The sequence below is a fragment of the Primulina eburnea genome, chromosome 11, assembly GCF_022965805.1.
Source record: "Primulina eburnea isolate SZY01 chromosome 11, ASM2296580v1, whole genome shotgun sequence".
NCBI lineage: Eukaryota > Viridiplantae > Streptophyta > Magnoliopsida > Lamiales > Gesneriaceae > Primulina > Primulina eburnea.
This window is the reverse complement of record NC_133111.1, coordinates 41,063,057-41,080,813: the sequence shown is the minus strand read 5'-3', so window position 1 is coordinate 41,080,813 and position 17,757 is coordinate 41,063,057. Positions and strand designations below refer to the sequence as shown.

The window sequence follows — 17,757 nt, the reverse complement described above, 5'->3', positions numbered from 1 at the left end:
CTCAGAGATTGAATTACATCTATTTTTGTCAGTTTAAAGATTAATCAAATCATTTGATCTCAAGTTGATGATATGAGTAATAAGCAACTTTGACCTCAGGACTATTTGTAACTTCAATTCTAAACGATACCACACAATCATTAAAGCGCATTCAATGCAAAATAAAACTTCTCAGTTTTTAGTTACACATAAATGTCACAATAATTTATATGATCCCCCCCTTTCTCTATTTGTATTTTCACTTCAATTAAAAAATTTATTGGAAAAGTAAATTTGAGGAGGTAAATAGGTGAAAAAATAGAGATAATAATACTAATACAAAATTATAAATACAGTTTTTATATTTTCGACATGACAAAAAATTGTGTGAGACGGTCTCACGGGTCGTATTTGTGAGACGGTCTCATAATGAGACTCACTCTTTGGACATATGGAGTAGAATTTTAATAAGATACTAGTTACTTTCATTAAAGATGACTTGGGTCTATCAATTATTTTGTTCCAAATAGTTAAACTTTTACTAAAAATTTAAAAATCTTCCTTAATTTTTTTTTTTGAATTTAGTTTGAAATTTAACACAACCGGTGTTCCAAATCTGGGAATATTGTGTCAGATGGACACTTCGAGCCTTTTTTAGGAATCTTGTTTGGACCAAGTGAGAGAATAATTCTTGCCACAAAAGAAAACACTCGGTGAATCCTGCTCTCAAAGAACAAGATTACAGTTCCAAGTCACGCATAAATCATAGCGCCAAATTCGTAAATTGCAAAAAAAAAAAAAGAGAGAGAAAAATGGTTCAACTCAACATCTCCGCGTCGACCCAAGACATCTCTTTTTCTTCGTCTTTCCATCTTTTCAATCGATGAGTTGTTTAATTTTTTCTTGAATGTGAAAGAAAGAAAAAGAAATACAGCAATAAGCAATATTGTCCACTAGATTGCTTCTTGTTACACATTAATGACGGCTTGAGTAGGCCCTGATCTACATCTCTCCCTTGTTTTGTTGGCTCATAAATGGCCTCCAATTCTTGTTAGATCCGCTGAGAAGACCAAGAAATGTTATTATAAATTTATATGGTCTTTTCTGCATTTCAATAATCACATTTCTTGCTCGTTTCCCTGCAGCGGAGTGCTTATTCTGTTCAGGTATTTCTCTGTCACAGCATGTTTGTATACACATTATGGGCAAACGCATGCATGAAAAAAGGGGTGAATTTCTTGATTGCCCATTTGGAGTTAAGATTTAAAAATCATTTCTTGGTGTAAAATTTATGGTGATTTTGTGACTTTATGCTTACATTGTGTATGATGATTGGTGGGTTAATCAGAGAATGGATAAGAACCGAAGTGATCGTGAATTGAAATCTTGCTGTGAATCAAATGATAATGAGATGATGTCTTCTTTATCAAAAGAAGGGAAAGGAAAAAGATTGTGGAAGAAAGTGAAGTACCAGTTGGTGGAGTACCATTCTTTGCCTGGGTATTTGAAAGACAACGAGTATATTCTGGGCCATTACAGGTCCGAATGGCCATTGAAGCAGGCCTTACTCAGTGTTTTTACCATCCACAATGAGACCCTCAATGTTTGGACGTAAGCATTTCTTTTGTGCTTTTGATCACATTCACTAATCTTTGTTCCCGTGGAAAAGCGTGACTTTGTTTTGTGATTTGGTGATTTGGTTGCGTAAAGATGCAATTTTTGTTGACATTTCGAATTTTATCTCTCTTTTTTCGCCTAACACGTAATAAGATTTGTATTTCGGGGATGCACTCCAGGTTATTTGGACTCAAGGAAAAAGTATTGGAGTTTATGACTATCGACACTCAGTTTTCTTCTTTCTCCTGCTATTTTTTCCATACTGTATGCTTGATTATGGCCATTTTACAGCTGTGAAGAAGTGGTGAGAGAGTGACAGGGTAGCTATATTATTGTAGGTATTTGGAAAATTGCTCGGAAACAAGTACGAGAGGATGTAACAACTGGTCACAAATGACCACACAAGAGCCCATGTCCTCCAGCAGCCAATAAAGCTTGGTTTGGGAGTTGGGATTTGGAAACGAAAAGAATGGAAAGGAATTTTAAAAACTTCGATTGTTCAGGAGATTTTAATGGAAGGAATAGAAAGGAAAACATATTATGGATTTAGAGTAATATTTGGATTATGATACTTTTTTCTTCTAAATTGGGGCAACTGAAGGTGAAATAGTTGTCATGATTGTGTGGTTGTGAGTATTTTCACCAATGGGTGAAGTAAACAAAAGTTCAGGAATTGTTAAGAGTTTGTGGGTAGCTCAAAGATGACACAGTATTTAAGAGCCATGAGTCTTGGTGTGACCACAATCTATTTTCCTACACAATTCAATGATCCTTCAAGAACTAACGCCGTTGGTGTGACCACGTGCACTTCAATGCTAGACTTGTTAGGTTTTCATGTTATAGTCTCGACATCGAGTACTGGAGCATGACTGTTTTTTCTGTTTTTTTTCCAAAAAAAAAACTAACACTTAGTTAGGAAATTGATTATGCATGGTTTGATGCACCCTGTTTGAGATCAAGAATTTGAGTTTCAACTTGATAAGCAATAGCTATTAAATTGTTCATTCGCACGGTTCATCTAAAAAATATGTGCTGACAAATAGTATTTGAGAGAGAGCAACGGTGACTAAGAATACAAGGTGTGTTCTAAAGGATTAGTGGGGTATTTAGGGTGTAATAAGTGGTAGACCTGCTATACAGGTTACTTGATCTGTGGCCATTGTTTTCTATCAAGTACTGATTAAGGATTAACTCTTACTTAAAAAGTTAAGCTTAAAAAATTTGCATGAGTTTGATTAAATATTGTAAAAATCATAAGCAAAAGATACGTCACCCTATCGGAAGTCAGTGTGTTGAATTTCTACACATCTGTTTCTCATGCAACGGCGATTTTTACAATGACCATATATATATATAATCTTCGTGGTTTTTTTATATATATTGAACTTCGCATCCATGATTCATCATCTGCAGGCACTTGATAGGGTTCTTCTTATTCCTTTCCCTCACCATTTATACTGCTATGATGGTTCCAAAGGTTGTGGACCTACATCACTTACCCAACGTGCTAAAAAAAGCTGATTTTCACCAATTACAAATGGAGCTTACAACTTGTATCCAATACTTGCCACACATGTCTGATTTTCAAAGAATTCGAAAGGGGTTGAAAACTTCCTTGCATACCATGGACTTGATTCTATCCTTGGCTGATTGGCATATCATGGAACTTCTCAGCAACTGTTTGCCAGAACGTCTTTCCCACAGTAACCACACCGATACTTGTGTTCTGGTATTTCTCAGTTCCTTTATCCAATTCACTGTTCTCCATCAGATGGTTTACTCTTTCTCCATTTTGCGAAATAGGGTGGGAATATTTGAAATCAATGTTTACAATTTCCTAGGTTCAAGTTCAAAAGACCAGAAGTTAATATCCCTGTCCTACATTAGTTTGTGTCAAGGATTTGGTTATAGTTTTATATGGATATAGTACGAATTTCTTTGATTTGGATTAAACGTTTTCATAAATACTAAGTGTAGTTATTTGAAGCCATCACGCAAGGTCTCACTTGTTTGGCACTAAAATTACTCATTCTTACCCTATAATTCGAGAAAACGTAAAAACATGTTCAATCACTCAATCTTTTGCAGAGTAGCGTGAAGGATGATGTGGCAAACATAGTAGCACCATTGATGTCAAGGCCTATCACTCGGTGGCCGTTCTTCGCCTTCATGTGTGGCGCAATGTATTGCTTGTTAGCAAGCAGTGCATGCCACTTGCTCTGTTGTCACTCGGAGCGCTTATCCTACATCATGCTTAGATTTGATTATGCAGGAATATCCGCCCTAATATCAACCTCCTTTTACTCCCTTGTCTATTATTCATTCATGTGCTATCCTCTCTTCTGCAACCTGTATATAGGATTTATCACAGTTCTGGGTATCGGTACAATATTGGTATCCCTTCTTCCGGTTTTCCAAAGCCTTGAGTACCGTAACTTTCGAACCATGCTGTTCGTTGGAATGAGTTTATCAGGTGCAGCACCTATTCTACACAAGCTCATTTTGTTCTGGAACCAGCCTGAGGCAGTCCATACAACAATCTATGAAGTCTTGACGGGCACATTCTATGGGATTGGAGCGCTCATCTATGCAACGAGAGTGCCAGAGAGATGGATGCCTGGAATATTCGATATTGCTGGGCACAGTCACCAACTTTTCCATATAATGGTTGTGGCTGGAGCTTATACACATTATCGTGCTGGGCTCGTTTATCTCAGATGGCGCGATCTTGAAGGATGCTGAGGCTCGTTCCGTTTGCATTTTCACAATGCTGTATTATTTTGTGTTATGTAAGGCAAATTCTGGAAATGAGTTTGTTAGTTCAATTTCGTGTGTATTTATAAGAGCATATGACAGAATTAGACCATGAAACAGAAACACGCGTGTACGGTACCACTGGTACCATAGGAAAATTCAAGTCTTTTAAAAATAAAAATTGTTGGTATATTGAGTGCTAACTTCCAATTCTTAGACTGTCATGTGGTGGAGTAATGTTTTTCACACCTGATACTCACTGAAAATTTAGGGTATGATTTCAGTACGTATCGTTAATCCAGACGCAGGCTTGGAGTTGTCCTAAGCATGAAATCACGAAAAAGACCGTTAGAAGGAACAGGAAAGGGTGTCCCGTCGTAGCTCCTCCGCTCAAGTCAAAGACCGGGGATATAAAAGGGGAGCAGCTAAGGGATTGCTGAAAAATAATATAGTGAATGAATGAATCGTACCCTCAAACCTGCTATATTGTGACATTATTGATCGAAGATAAGTGCTATTAACTTCAATTTTGATTAGCTCTGTTATTAAGATGATTAACAAAATCTTATAATAAATATAAGTATTTGAGAATAAATCATTCTGTTTTTTCAAATATTGTAACATCTTAAAAAATTGTTGAAACTCTATACAATATTTCATTAAGCCTGTTAAATATTAACTCGTTAACTTCTCCAAACTCAACAAATACCCCAAAGTCTTTCAATATTAATAAAATTATTCAAACCGAACTTGAAGAAAAGATCGAATTTGATCAGTTATAAACAAAAAAATATTCAAATTATTATTCTTTTTATTTAATATTGGACCAAAAAAAATATTTCAATAGGCCATCAATTCAAAATATATATGTTAGACCTCCTAAAGGATCGGACCATGAAGCGATGTCCTCATTGTCCTTATAAAAAGTCCGGCCCTATGTACATTAATATGTAATTTTCGATTATTTTGGTCCAATTACTAACGTGACATTTGACAAGTTAACAATTTTCAATTTCATGTCCGTATTTTTCAATGTAACATAATTAAGATTATGGAAACCGTCATGATTTGATCATTTGGCCACCCTTTTAAATGCCACATTTAAGTTGCGTAGCATTATATGAATATGAAGGTTCATTTTTCGATTTCTTGAATTTATTGATTAAGAATTGGTGATATTTAATAACTATTTTGATCATCAGACTTGGTTTATCTAAAATAATCCTTCAAGTATTTGGTTTTTTTTTTTTTAAAAGGAAACTTCTTTTTTCCATATAAAAATTACAAATTCTACAGTAAATGAATTACTACATCTAAATCTCTATATTTCGAAATCTACTTGCTTAAAAACTAGTAATTCTATTTTTTTCACTTTAACGGAGGACATATGCATATATTTTTTAACTTATTCCAAGATTATTTTAACATTTATTATTATTTCAAACGTTTAAATATATCAAATTCTAGATTTTTTTTATCAAGTTAGTAGAAAATTTTATGTGAAAACATAATATTTTAATACGCATGCATTGCATTGTTAGGTTATAAAAAATTTATATGAACATAGAAAATTTAGTAAACTATTCTCTCTGCAATATCCGAAGAAGCAGGAACAAATTGGCTCTGCTTTATTTCCTTCCTGCCGATCAAAGCTTGAGGTGCCGGTGCAAAATGTCCATCAGCACACTGAAATCTGAATTCCAGTACTTCGTAATGGACTAAGCAACAACCGCCATTAAAGAACCTTCAATTACCAGCTTTCTATCCCCAAGTTCCTTTCGTCACTCGCAGTAAAATACCGCTTGTTTCAACATTCATTTAGCTGTTTTGGAAACTATTCGTAGACTATATACACAGGCTCCGACAAATCTTTAGTAGAATACAGGGGATGGTGACGCCTTGATTCAGAATTCAAGGTGGTGGCAAGCTGAGTTTCATCACTAACAGACGGAATTCACCGCGACGACGCGTGTTTGGGAGGATTGGGCTAAAAATTCAGTGGGTTTTCTTGGTTTATAATGGTGTCCTCGGAGGTCTCCCAGCTCCATAATTTCTACATGGCCAAGTATAATGCTCGGAGCAGGGCCGTTTCGTTTCTTTCCGATACCTTTCTCATGGTTGGCGCTTCTATGGTGGCTTTCTTGACCATCTGGGCATTGTGGTCTTTCTTCAGCCCGAATGCGAAGCAGACTCCGGCTTTCTCTGCTGAGTTAGACGGTTCACACACCTCCACCACTGCCCCTTCAGTGAGCTGCGTCGATTATGTTTCGGGGCCTAACCTCCGCCATGATCCGCCGGATCAGAACTTCTACGATGATTCTACACTAAGCTATACGATAGACTCGCCGCCGGTGAAGAACTGGGACAAGAAGAGAATAGAGTGGCTGAAGCAGCATCCGACGTTTGCCGCCGGAGTGGAGAACCGGATTCTGATGGTGACCGGGTCACAAGCGACTCCGTGTAAGAATCCTATCGGCGATTATTTACTCCTGAAATTCTTCAAGAACAAGGTGGATTACTGCAGGCGCCACGGCATCGACATTTTCTATAACAACGTGCTGCTCCAGCAGAAAATGTTCTCTTTCTGGGCCAAAACCCCCACCATCAAAGCAGTAATGCTCGCCCATCCCCAAGCCGAATGGATCTGGTGGGTCGATTCCGATGCCGCCATAACAGACATGGACTTCAAACTCCCATTAGAAAGATACAAGAACCATAACTTCGTCCTCCACGGCTGGCTCAGTTTAATCTACGAGACGAAGAGCTGGACAAGCATCAACGCTGGCGTGTTCCTCATCAGAAATTGCCAATGGTCGATGGATTTCATGGATGTCTGGGCCAGCATGGGACCACAATCACCTGAATACGATAAATGGGGCGAAACCCTGAGCACCCTTTTCAAAGACAAGATTTTTCGAGAATCCGATGATCAATCCGGCTTAGTTTACTTACTCTTGAAAGAAAAAGAGAAATGGGGTGACAAAATCTACGTCGAGGATGAATATTACTTCGAAGGGTATTGGATGGAGATTATGGGCACATTTGAGAACATCACAGAAAAGTATAAACAAATTGAGAAGGAGACGCCATTGTTGAGGAGGAGACACGCAGAGAGTTAGCAAAAATAAAAGAGACGGTGAAAGAAAGAAAAGCTCAGTATAATTATATTCCAATCTCCCCATTTACAATGACTCAATACAAAAGAATTTATACTTACAATCATTAAGGATAAAAAGGTAAAATAAGAATATAGTTTGTTATATTGTTACAACAGCAAGAAGAAGAATCCAGTGCCTTCTAGATGGTGAGTATGTGATCTACTGCATATGTAACACGTAGCTTATTGTGCACTTGAGTTTGATGACTTCACTTAACATCCCCCCGCAAGGTCAGCATCGATTTTTCCATAATGCTGAGCTTGGATCGAAACCTTTGAAAGTTTGGAGAAGATAACGGTTTTGTGAAGACATCTGCAATTTGATCAGAGGAGGGAACAAATTGAACATCGAGTTTCTTAGCCAGAACTTTCTCTCGAACAAAAAAGAGATCTAACTCAAAGTGCTTAGATTTAGAATGTAAGACAGGATTGGCACTCAACGAGATTGTACTGATATTGTCACACCATAGTATAGGTGAAGTACGGCTGTTAACATGAAGTTCGGTGAGCAGAGACTGAAGCCAAAGTAATTCTGAAGTTGCATTAGCGAGACTACGATATTCTGCTTCAGTACTCGATCGAGAAACAACTGGTTGTTTCTTGGAACACCAAGTGATGGGGGAGTTTCCTAAAAACCAGCAGAATCCAGAGGTGGAACGTCTGTCATCTGGATCATTGGCCCAATCCGCATCACAAAAGCCATGGAGAGAAAGCCGAGAAGCAGCTGTAAGATGAATCCCATGGTTTGAGGTTCCATTGAGATATCGAAGAATTCGTTTATCAGCCTTCCAGTGAGAGAGACAAGGACTTTGCATGAACTGACAAGCTTTATTCACACTATATGCAATATCTGGTCTTGTGATGGTGAGATACTGGAGGGCACCCATGGTGCTACGATACAAGGTTGCATCAGAGAAACATTCTGTATCTTTAGATGAAAGCTTTAACCCAGAAACCATTGGAGTGGGTAGTGGATTTGCTTTGTCCATATTTGTTCGTTTCAGCAGATCATGTATGTATTTGGATTGAGATAGGAATAAACCAGTTGGAGAGGACCTTGATACTTCAATACCGAGAAAGAATGAGAGATTGCCCAAATGTTTCAAGGAGAACTTCGAATGTAGTTGATGGATGAGGTCCTTGACTTGAGCAGCATTATTACCTGTGATAATTATGTCATCGACATAAACTAAGATATAGATAATCAAATGCTTATCATGTTTAACAAATAGAGAAGCATCAGCCTTGGATTGATGGAAGCCGAGATGTATAAGAGCAAATTTCAGCTTATCAAACCAAGCACGGGGTGCTTGTTTGAGCCCGTAGATTGCTTTGTGTAGTTGACACACAAGTTGTTTGCCATGGCATTGTTGTTCGAATCCAGGGGGCTGCTGCATAAAGATAAGCTCGTTAAGAGTACCATTAAGGAAAGCATTGTTGACGTCAAGTTGTTGAATAGACCAGCCATAAGAGAGAGCAATGGTAAGAACAACTCGAATTGTGGTAGGCTTTATAACTGGACTGAATGTCTCGGTGTAATCCAGCCCTGCAGTTTGAGAATACCCTTTTGCAACAAGACGAGCTTTGTATCGAGCCACAGTCCCATCTGGATGTGTTTTGATTTTGAAAACCCACTTGCAGCCAATGATTGGTGTATCAGTTGGTGCTGGAACTAGAACCCAAGTCTTATTTTGGATCAGGGCAGTATATTCAGCCTTCATAGCATCACACCAAGCTGGATGTGCTAGGGCATCATGAGCAGTGGCTGGTTCATGAATGGTCGCAAGTTGAGAAGCAAACACCCTTGGTTTGTAAGTACCTGCTTTGGATCGAGTGACCATAGAGTGAACATTCGTAGGGGGTGGAACAAGCTGCTCATCAGTGGAAGGGATAGAAATATTGGAAGTGTTGCTGGGAGGCACAAGAGTTGGAGAGGGTGAGTGGGACAGTGGTTGGGATGAAGAAGGGACATGAAGGATTGGGAGGAAAAAATTAGAGGACTTTGGGGATGCATGTTGTGAAGTTTCAGAATGAGTATTGGATAAAGGAAATGAACACTCATCAAACTTTACATGCCGAGAAACGTAAATACGACCATCGTGACTTAAGCATTTATACCCTTTGTGTTTGTTGCTGTAGCCAAGAAAAACACATGGTTTAGATCTAAACTCAAGTTTATGTGTATTGTAAACCCGAAGATAGGGAAAGCATAAGCACCCAAAGACACGAAGAAGAGAATAATTGGGATCAAGGTTAGATAATTTTTTGAGGGGAGCAGTACCTTGAATGGCAGAGTTAGGGAGACGATTAATGAGAAAAACGGCAGTGGAAAAGGCATCGTCCCAAAATTTTATTGGCATGTGAGCGTGAGCTAGTAGAGAAAGGCCAACGTCAACGATATGTCGATGCTTCCTTTCTACCACACCATTTTGTTGTGACGTGTGTGGACAAGAGAGACGATGATGAATGCCATATTTTTGAAAGAAAGGAGTCAGTGGTCGATACTCTCCACCCCAGTCAGTTTGAAGAATTTTTGTTTTGGTATCATGTTGTAGTTCGACATGCGTCTTAAATTGATGAAAAATCTGAAACACCTCAGATTTTGCTTTGAGAAAATATATCCAGGTGTATCGACTGTAGGCATCCACAAAACTGAGATAATATTTGAAACCATTAGTTGAAATGGTGTGGGCAGGGCCCCATATATCAGAATATATTAACTGAAGTGGTTTATCATAATATGTTAAGGAGGAAGGAGATGGGAGACGGTGACTCTTGCCTAGTTCACAAGATGAGCAGAAACTAACATTATCATTCTTGGAAAAAGAGATATTACAACCAGATAAAACATGTTTTACAGTGGAAATCATAGGATGGCCTAATCTATAATGCCACTGGTTGAGTGTTGAAGATGCTACGGCAGTTAAGTTGTGACACTGGTTCACTTGATTGAAGGGAGAAACAGCTGGGAGAGTTTGAGTATGCAAGCATGTGGCAGAGTGTGTAGATGAAGGTGCTGGTTTGCCCAAGGAAAATTTATACAGACCTTCATGTAAGGTTCCTTTGAGGAGGGTGTTTCTCGTCGCTAGGTCCTTCACAACACAAAAAGATGGATGAAACTCAAAATAGACATGATTGTCTTGAGCAAACTTGCTAACGCTAAGCAAATTTTTAGAAATATGAGGGACTCGAAGAATATGATTTAGAGATAACGTGCAGTTCGAATCATGAGATAAAAAAGATGAAGAGCCAATATGAGTGATCGGCAAACCTGTTCCATTCCCCATAAGAACATTACCTCCACCGGTATATTCAGTTCCAAGAGTGAGATTAGCAAGATCATTAGTAACATGATGAGAAGCGCCGGAATCTGGGAACCACCAGTCATCATTTAAGCTCTCTGAATTTGCCACAGCGACTGCAGCAGATGGAGGTGCTTCAGGCCGATTCCGATAATTGTTTGAGGAGTGATTGCCTGGAGTTCGTTGGTGTGAAACGAATTCCTTGTCAAAGCGATAATAGCATTTCTCTGCAATGTGGCCAGAGTACCCACAAATCTGGCAAATAGGACGATTGTTGGTGTTTGACCAACTTCGTCGACCACCCCTAGCAAATCGGCCACGACCTCTGCCACGGGATGAAGAGCTCGGAGATGACGATGATGGATAACTTTTGACTGAAGAAAAAGTGGAGATGTTGGCTGTAGGTATAGTGCCGTCCACATTGACAGTATATGATTCGATGCGGCCTTCGTGTGACAGAAGTAGAGCACCAACTTCCGAAGGCGAAATTGATTCAATTCGAGAGGTCACATGGACAACAACCGAGTCGTACTCCATTCCAACGCCACCCAGAATATAGAGGACTTGATCATCATCGGATATATAATGCCCACAAGCAGCAAGAGAATCAACATAGCTCTTCATTTTACCCAGATAATCCTTCATGCTGAGACCACCTTTCTTGAGTGTCTGCAGTTGAAGGCGGTACTGCATCATTCTCGCCTTTGAGCGATTAGCAAATAAAGTGGAAACGCGGATCCAAATTTGAGCAGACGTGGAACACCCAATCATCTGACTTTGAATTCCTTCGGTCATGGAGGCCAGGAGGAACGAAAAAAGGAGTTGATCTTGCCTAGACCAAGCGATGTATAGAGGATTAGGTATATCAGTACCATTTTCATCGGGTATGGAGCTGGGTGGGATGATTGACTGAGGATCAATATAGATGTCAAGACCCAAGCCTCGAATTCCAGCCAATACTTGAAGCTGCCAGAGAAGAAAATTCTCATCGGTAAGTTTGGTTGTGTTGATTTGGTTGGAGGGATTTAGGATCATGAGGTTGGGGGCTGAGATTGGACATTGTGGGTGAGCTTGATTCTCCAGGAGATCTGGCTTCCGCCATACGAGCTCTGATACCAGTTAGCAAAATAAAAGAGACGGTGAAAGAAAGAAAAGCTCAGTATAATTATATTCCAATCTCCCCCATTTACAATGACTCAATACAAAAGAATTTATACTACAATCATTAGGATAAAAAGGTAAAATAAGAATATAGTTTGTTATATTGTTACAACAGCAAGAAGAAGAATCCAGTGCCTTCTAGATGGTGAGTATGTGATCTACTGCATATGTAACACGTAGCTTATTGTGCACTTGAGTTTGATGACTTCACTTAACACAGAGAAAGTGGGCGAAGCCTATGCTACTGTGTGGGAGGAGCATCTAAAGGGAGCTGGATATGGGAGAGGAAGCTGGAGAAGGCCGTTTATCACTCATTTCACAGGGTGTCAGCCGTGCAGTGGGAATCTCAACCAGATGTATTCTGCGCAGACTTGCGTGGATGCAATGCAGAAAGCTATGTTGTTTGCAGATAATCAGGTGCTCAGGAATTATGGGTTCGTGCATGTGGATTTATTGGATCCCTCGGCGGTGAATCCTCTGCCATTTGATTACCCTGCTTGAGCTAGTGTTAATCTGGCTGGAAAATCTACCAGTTCAGAGTGAACTACCGCAAACCTCGCTATGTCCTCTTTATTTAATTTTTTTTCCATACTAAACCTTTCATGATCGGAACCTTTGGTGCTCTACTGTATTAAGTATTGCATGATTGGAAGATACACAAAGTTGAGATGCACCTTTTCATCAGAGTTCCCAACCAAACGTTTGACGGTTTGAGTCAGTGATGGTGTTCCCTATTGTGAATGTTGGGGGTGGGCCACCCGTGGGCCTGGGGGAATAAAAAACTTAAAATATCATCGTCGTTCACGTGAATATCACATTCATATTATCCACTCGCACTTCCGCAGACAAGTTCTATGCTAGCATGGCGCCTTCCAAATCCTTTAAAAGGCCCTTTATTTTGAAACAAAACCCGAATATAAGCGGGAGCAGAATCCACGATCTTTAAACTTTTCTTTCATTGCCTTTCGCTGTGAGCTCAAAACCAAGAATCTCAAGGATACATACAATTTGATACAGTAGAAACAATCACAAAAACCAGAAAATTCAAGAAAAAATCTAGGGACAAGTGGACAACTATCCTGGCACCGAAGTATTCAAATCTTTGAGAACGTTAATTTACAAAACTCAATCACAATGCTTTAATTCAAACTACATTATCATTTCAGAATGGCGACGTGAATGTCCTGAGCCAAATTACGATGTCGGGTTAGAATATACAAGCAATTGTCAGTTCCGCGCCTATTACAGTTACTATGAAATCATAGCATTGGCTTCATTGTCATCTCCCTCTGCTGCTGGCACCTCACTGAACATGTATTGACTTTGATATTCCATTAAGTATTGTGTCGACCTCTTTACATCAAAAAATAGCTCATAAACTCTGCTAATGTCTTCAATATCCACAAGCTTTCCCTTCCGTTTTTGGCAGGCCAAAGCCGCAGACGTGATCAGGTTTATGGCATATCTCAAAGAAGTATTCTCTCCAATTTTCGTCAACAATACCATAGCATCTTCAGACATTTCTACATCTTCCTCTTGGCATCGGATGTCCAAGATTTTTCGAATATCATCTGGTGTATACGGTTGTGTAGAGATGATTAACAGACGATCAAGAAAATCAATTGGAATACCATGTGGGGATCTGTATTTTGTTCCTCGAATAGAAGTAATTCCTCTGTTGGTGGCAACCACTACTATAGGTGCCATATCATTCTCCAATGCACGGTTCAAGAAAGAAAAGCACTCAATGTCAAGCATGTGAACTTCGTCGATAAAAAGTACACCTGGTATGATTTCCGCTTTTCCTTCCTCCCTCCACTCAGCAACCTTTGTATCAATTTGTTCCCTAACTTCAGCACGAATTTCACCGGTATCACCAGTGAACAAAGCTAAAAATCCCTGTGTTCTGAATTACGAGAGGACTGTCAGTACAGATGCAGAGCAAGAGAGGACCATTATTTTTAAAACTAGACAACAAACTTAATTCTAGCAGAAAGTTTTTGAAAATGTATCACTCATAGACTTCACTATGCATACAGATGCCAAAACGTAGATTAATGAAGACTTCACAATCGCAAACGATGTATTCTGCTCGTCCATACGCATATGCCATAAAATAGCACACGAATTGAGCAAAACCAAGCGCAAATTTCTGACCCGATACAGCTTGAATTTCCACTAAATACTAGTAATGATATATTTATTATCTGCTAAAAAGCCATGTATTTTCTATTTGTTCTACTCCATCACATTTGTGCAAAGGATATGGCTAATCTAGTTTGGTGAGTGTACCAAGTAATTTCATACAATTTATTTAACTTAAATTCAGCATTTAGCTCAGATATGAAGTTAGAACACTTGCACTAAGATATTTCTCAGGGTCCAGTGTATTCATTTTACGGCCATACTTTGGTGGCTCGAACACAAAGCCAATTTACACACTAAAACTAGGGCTCTAAACGATTCGAAGCGGTTCACAAGCTTTTCGATCTAGTTTGGTGAGTGTACCAAGTAATTTCATACAATTTATTTAACTTAAATTCAGCATTTAGCTCAGACATGAAGTTAGAACACTTGCACTAAGATATTTCTCAGGGTCCAGTGTATTCATTTTACGGCCATACTTTGGTGGCTCGAACACAAAGCCAATTTACACACTAAAACTAGGGCTCTAAACGATTCGAAGCGGTTCACAAGCTTTTCGATTTGGCTCGATAAATATTTGATTTATATTTGAAATTATCAAACTCCAACCAAAATTATTTTGTTCGACAGTGAACTTGATATTTTATTACATAATGTATAATATATTTACATATTAAATATATATACATTTCGAGTTTTCAAACGTTCATTCTCAGAGTCAATGTTCGAACAATAATTTGAATAGCTAGCGAATAAGTTCGAATATTTTGAACTGGTCTTGAGCAAACAAACTTGATCACGAAAATACTTAATTCGAACGATTAGAGCCTTAGTAAATTTGACTTCTTTTCAGTAAACACCTTAGTAAATTTGACTTCATTCAGTTTGTTTACTCAACTAGAAACAATTTATATAGAGGGAAAACATATAAACCAAGCAAGGCAATTAGCCAGTAACTTCACTAAATTAAACACAAATATTTGTTTTTCAGTACCTGCTGTTGATAACATCTATCTCGTGAAGGGTAACGCAATGCACGACCTCCTTCCTCTTTTGCAGCTCTCCGTCAGGGCACTGCAAGAACTTGGTCTGCGCCCCCATGGCATCATAATCCCGAGACCTCGAGAAAGATCTACCCAGCTTCGTTATTTTCCCAGATGCCTTGTCAATGGCAATCACGTCCCCACTCTGCACTTTCTCCTTCCCCAACGCCTCAATCATCTTCACCCCCAAATCATACACCGTCTCCATCTCTGTGGTCTTTAGAGTCAGCTTCCCGGTCTTCGAAGCGGCCCCCGCCACCGCAGGCCGGTCAATCTGTACCTCCACCACTTCACCTTCAATCACCTCAGTTTCCTCCTTAATTCTAACCCCGATAGCCTTCCTGAAGGCCTGCATCAACGCCTCAGTTTTCGACATCTCGAGGGAAAACAACTCACTTCCAGCAAGCATAGCAAAAGGGGTTTCTTGGCCGAGGGATTTGGCCATGCCCATAGCGATAGCAGTCTTTCCGGTGCCGGGATGACCAGCTAGGAGCACCGCTCGTCCGGCAATTTTTCCTTCTTGCACCATCTTAACGATTACTCCGGCTGCTTTCCGGGCGGAGGTCTGGCCGACTATACCCTCGGAGGAATAGCGTGGTTCAAGGGCGGAGTCGAGGCCCAGGCCCCGGATATGGGAATGAGCTCCGATTCTTTCAATTCGGGTCAAATCTCGCATCTCGGAAAGCTTGATTTCCGCCATGTCGAAAAACCCGAACGTAAATGAGGACAATATACGAACTGGAGGAGCAGAAGATATGAGACTGGGGTTTAGGGTTTTGGGCTTCCACACACCAATATGTAGAAGCCCAACTGGCGCACTACAAAGACCATTAAAAATCTAGTCCAAACCAAACAAGTTAGGATCCACCAAATATAGAAACCTAAATGGCTTATTCAAAGCCCATTAATAATCTGATCCCAAACAGCTTTCGACACACCACGATCTAAGAGCCCAACTGGCCCATTATTTAAAATGTCTGGTTAATTATATTATTATTATTATTATTATTTGTTTAATTCAGATTGTGATGTTTATTTTATAATCCCAAAATAAAAGTAATCATATGCCACATTCTCATATACAATCTCTTCACTTTCATTTCCTTTCAATTTTATATATTTCATCTTTTTAGATTCAACTTTTTTTTTAAATCTATTTTGTTTTAAAAGTTTTGATTTAATTATGATGTCTAAAAAATTAAATACAAAATGAGATTTAATAAATGATTTTTTCAAAGTCTGAAATATAATCATAATATATTATACTAAATTCGAAATTTATTTTGAAAACCCATTCTCGAGTTCTCAAAAACCGCAAGGATTTCTAGGTATTATTAAATAATTACGATTCCCTGTATGTTTTGCTTGCATAATAAGTAGTGAGTATATTTAAACTTACGCACTTTTCATATTTCATAATTTCATTCAACCATTGATTAAAATAAAATAAAAAAAGATACGTACCCTCCTGAATCTGCATGTCAACTTTCAATTGATTCTTGAAATTTATATTGCAATTTTATTTTTGAGTCAAACAACTCTGAATTCTCCGGTTCAGTTCATCCTGTCATGATCTTAGGTTCTAGGTAGTTGTAATAACCCATTATTGTTTCAAATATGTCAAACACGAACCTCACATATTTAGACCGATAATCGTATGATCTCGTTAATACAACTCGAGTTTTCTTTCCATAAGGAGATCTCTCCCAAATATTTGCATACTATAAACCAAAATTCTTAAATAAACCGCAAACGTTTCCATTCTTATTTCATTCATTCATATAATATTGCTGATTAAGCATGCACAGAAAATAACACATTACGCCTCCAGAATGGATCAAAGTCGTCTGTATTTAACATCCATCTCAAAATCATGATCACCACTCGCAATCTTACTTCTTCTAGGAGCCGCACAGCTTCTACTCCTCGAGTACGCCCCCTTCGGTTGCACATCTGTGGCGCCGAATTCACAGCACTTGTTTTCATCAATCCGACTTATCGTGACCGACTGACTGCGAGGCACAGGCGCTCTGCCCCTTGGACTAGGCCTTGTCGAGCACTCGTCTGAACTAGTACTGTAACTCGAATTCGAGGAGGCGAGGCTTACGCTTCTGGGCAAGCTCCCGAGTTGAGGTGTGGGGCAGCTCATGCCGCTGCCATAGAACACATGCATGCCGCTGGTGGACATGTTTTGGACGTACAAATCACGGGCTTTGGCCAGAATCTTGATTGGCCCTTTAATGAATCGAACCAATAAGTTTTGTTTACGAACCTTTACGCCCATAATTCTTTCTTCCTTTGGATTAAGTACTGAGATTAGTTTGAAGTGAATGATCGAAACCAGAGGAGAGGAGATGGTGTTTATATGTGTTATGGGAATTTGTTCGTTGGATTATAATATCCATATTATATTATATAATCAAGTCGCAAATGATATGGAATTAATTTAATCTAAAAAAGGGGCAAAGGGGGGTGTTTTCTTTGGTGGGTGAACCCATTGCATGTGCATATGTTTAGGTACCAGCCAGAGATATATTTGTTTGAACAAAGGAGCAACCCATCGCTAAACGCATGATAGTTGTTGACATTTGAAAATATT

General features: G+C 39.0%; 3 protein-coding genes and 1 long non-coding RNA gene across 6 annotated transcripts; 2 read left to right on the top strand and 2 right to left on the bottom strand.

Annotated features, from left to right (window-relative positions):
- Window positions 1-856: 856 nt before the first annotated feature.
- On the top strand, window positions 857-4,540 carry LOC140806116 (heptahelical transmembrane protein 4-like). 3 transcript variants are annotated; one of them, XM_073162596.1, is made up of 4 exons: window positions 870-1,145; window positions 1,328-1,590; window positions 3,010-3,325; window positions 3,685-4,540. In XM_073162596.1, exons 2-4 carry the CDS (start codon window positions 1,331-1,333, stop codon window positions 4,336-4,338), a joined length of 1,230 nt encoding a protein of 409 aa, XP_073018697.1. In that variant the 5' UTR covers window positions 870-1,145; window positions 1,328-1,330; the 3' UTR covers window positions 4,339-4,540. The 3 variants fall into 3 exon arrangements, with proteins under 3 accessions (XP_073018698.1, XP_073018697.1, XP_073018699.1); XM_073162597.1 differs by lacking the exon at window positions 3,010-3,325 and having other exon boundaries at window positions 857-1,145; window positions 3,690-4,540; XM_073162598.1 differs by lacking the exons at window positions 870-1,145; window positions 3,010-3,325 and having other exon boundaries at window positions 1,393-1,590.
- LOC140806117 (uncharacterized) lies at window positions 2,466-3,063 on the bottom strand. Its single transcript, XR_012112451.1, has 2 exons — window positions 2,939-3,063; window positions 2,466-2,762 (listed from the first exon to the last, which is right to left on the bottom strand). It is a non-coding gene; the product is annotated as an uncharacterized lncRNA (long non-coding RNA).
- A 1,412-nt stretch (window positions 4,541-5,952) lies between the features above and the next one.
- LOC140806115 (galactomannan galactosyltransferase 1-like) lies at window positions 5,953-12,788 on the top strand. The gene is made up of 3 exons (XM_073162595.1): window positions 5,953-7,464; window positions 8,091-8,102; window positions 12,206-12,788. Exons 1-3 carry the CDS (start codon window positions 6,369-6,371, stop codon window positions 12,469-12,471), a joined length of 1,374 nt encoding a protein of 457 aa, XP_073018696.1. The 5' UTR covers window positions 5,953-6,368; the 3' UTR covers window positions 12,472-12,788.
- Window positions 12,789-12,909: 121 nt separating this feature from the next.
- On the bottom strand, window positions 12,910-15,924 carry LOC140806114 (uncharacterized). The gene is made up of 2 exons (XM_073162594.1): window positions 15,110-15,924; window positions 12,910-13,876 (listed from the first exon to the last, which is right to left on the bottom strand). The coding sequence occupies exons 1-2, from the start codon at window positions 15,856-15,858 to the stop codon at window positions 13,222-13,224; spliced, it is 1,404 nt and encodes a 467-aa protein (XP_073018695.1). The 5' UTR covers window positions 15,859-15,924; the 3' UTR covers window positions 12,910-13,221.
- Window positions 15,925-17,757: the final 1,833 nt, after the last annotated feature.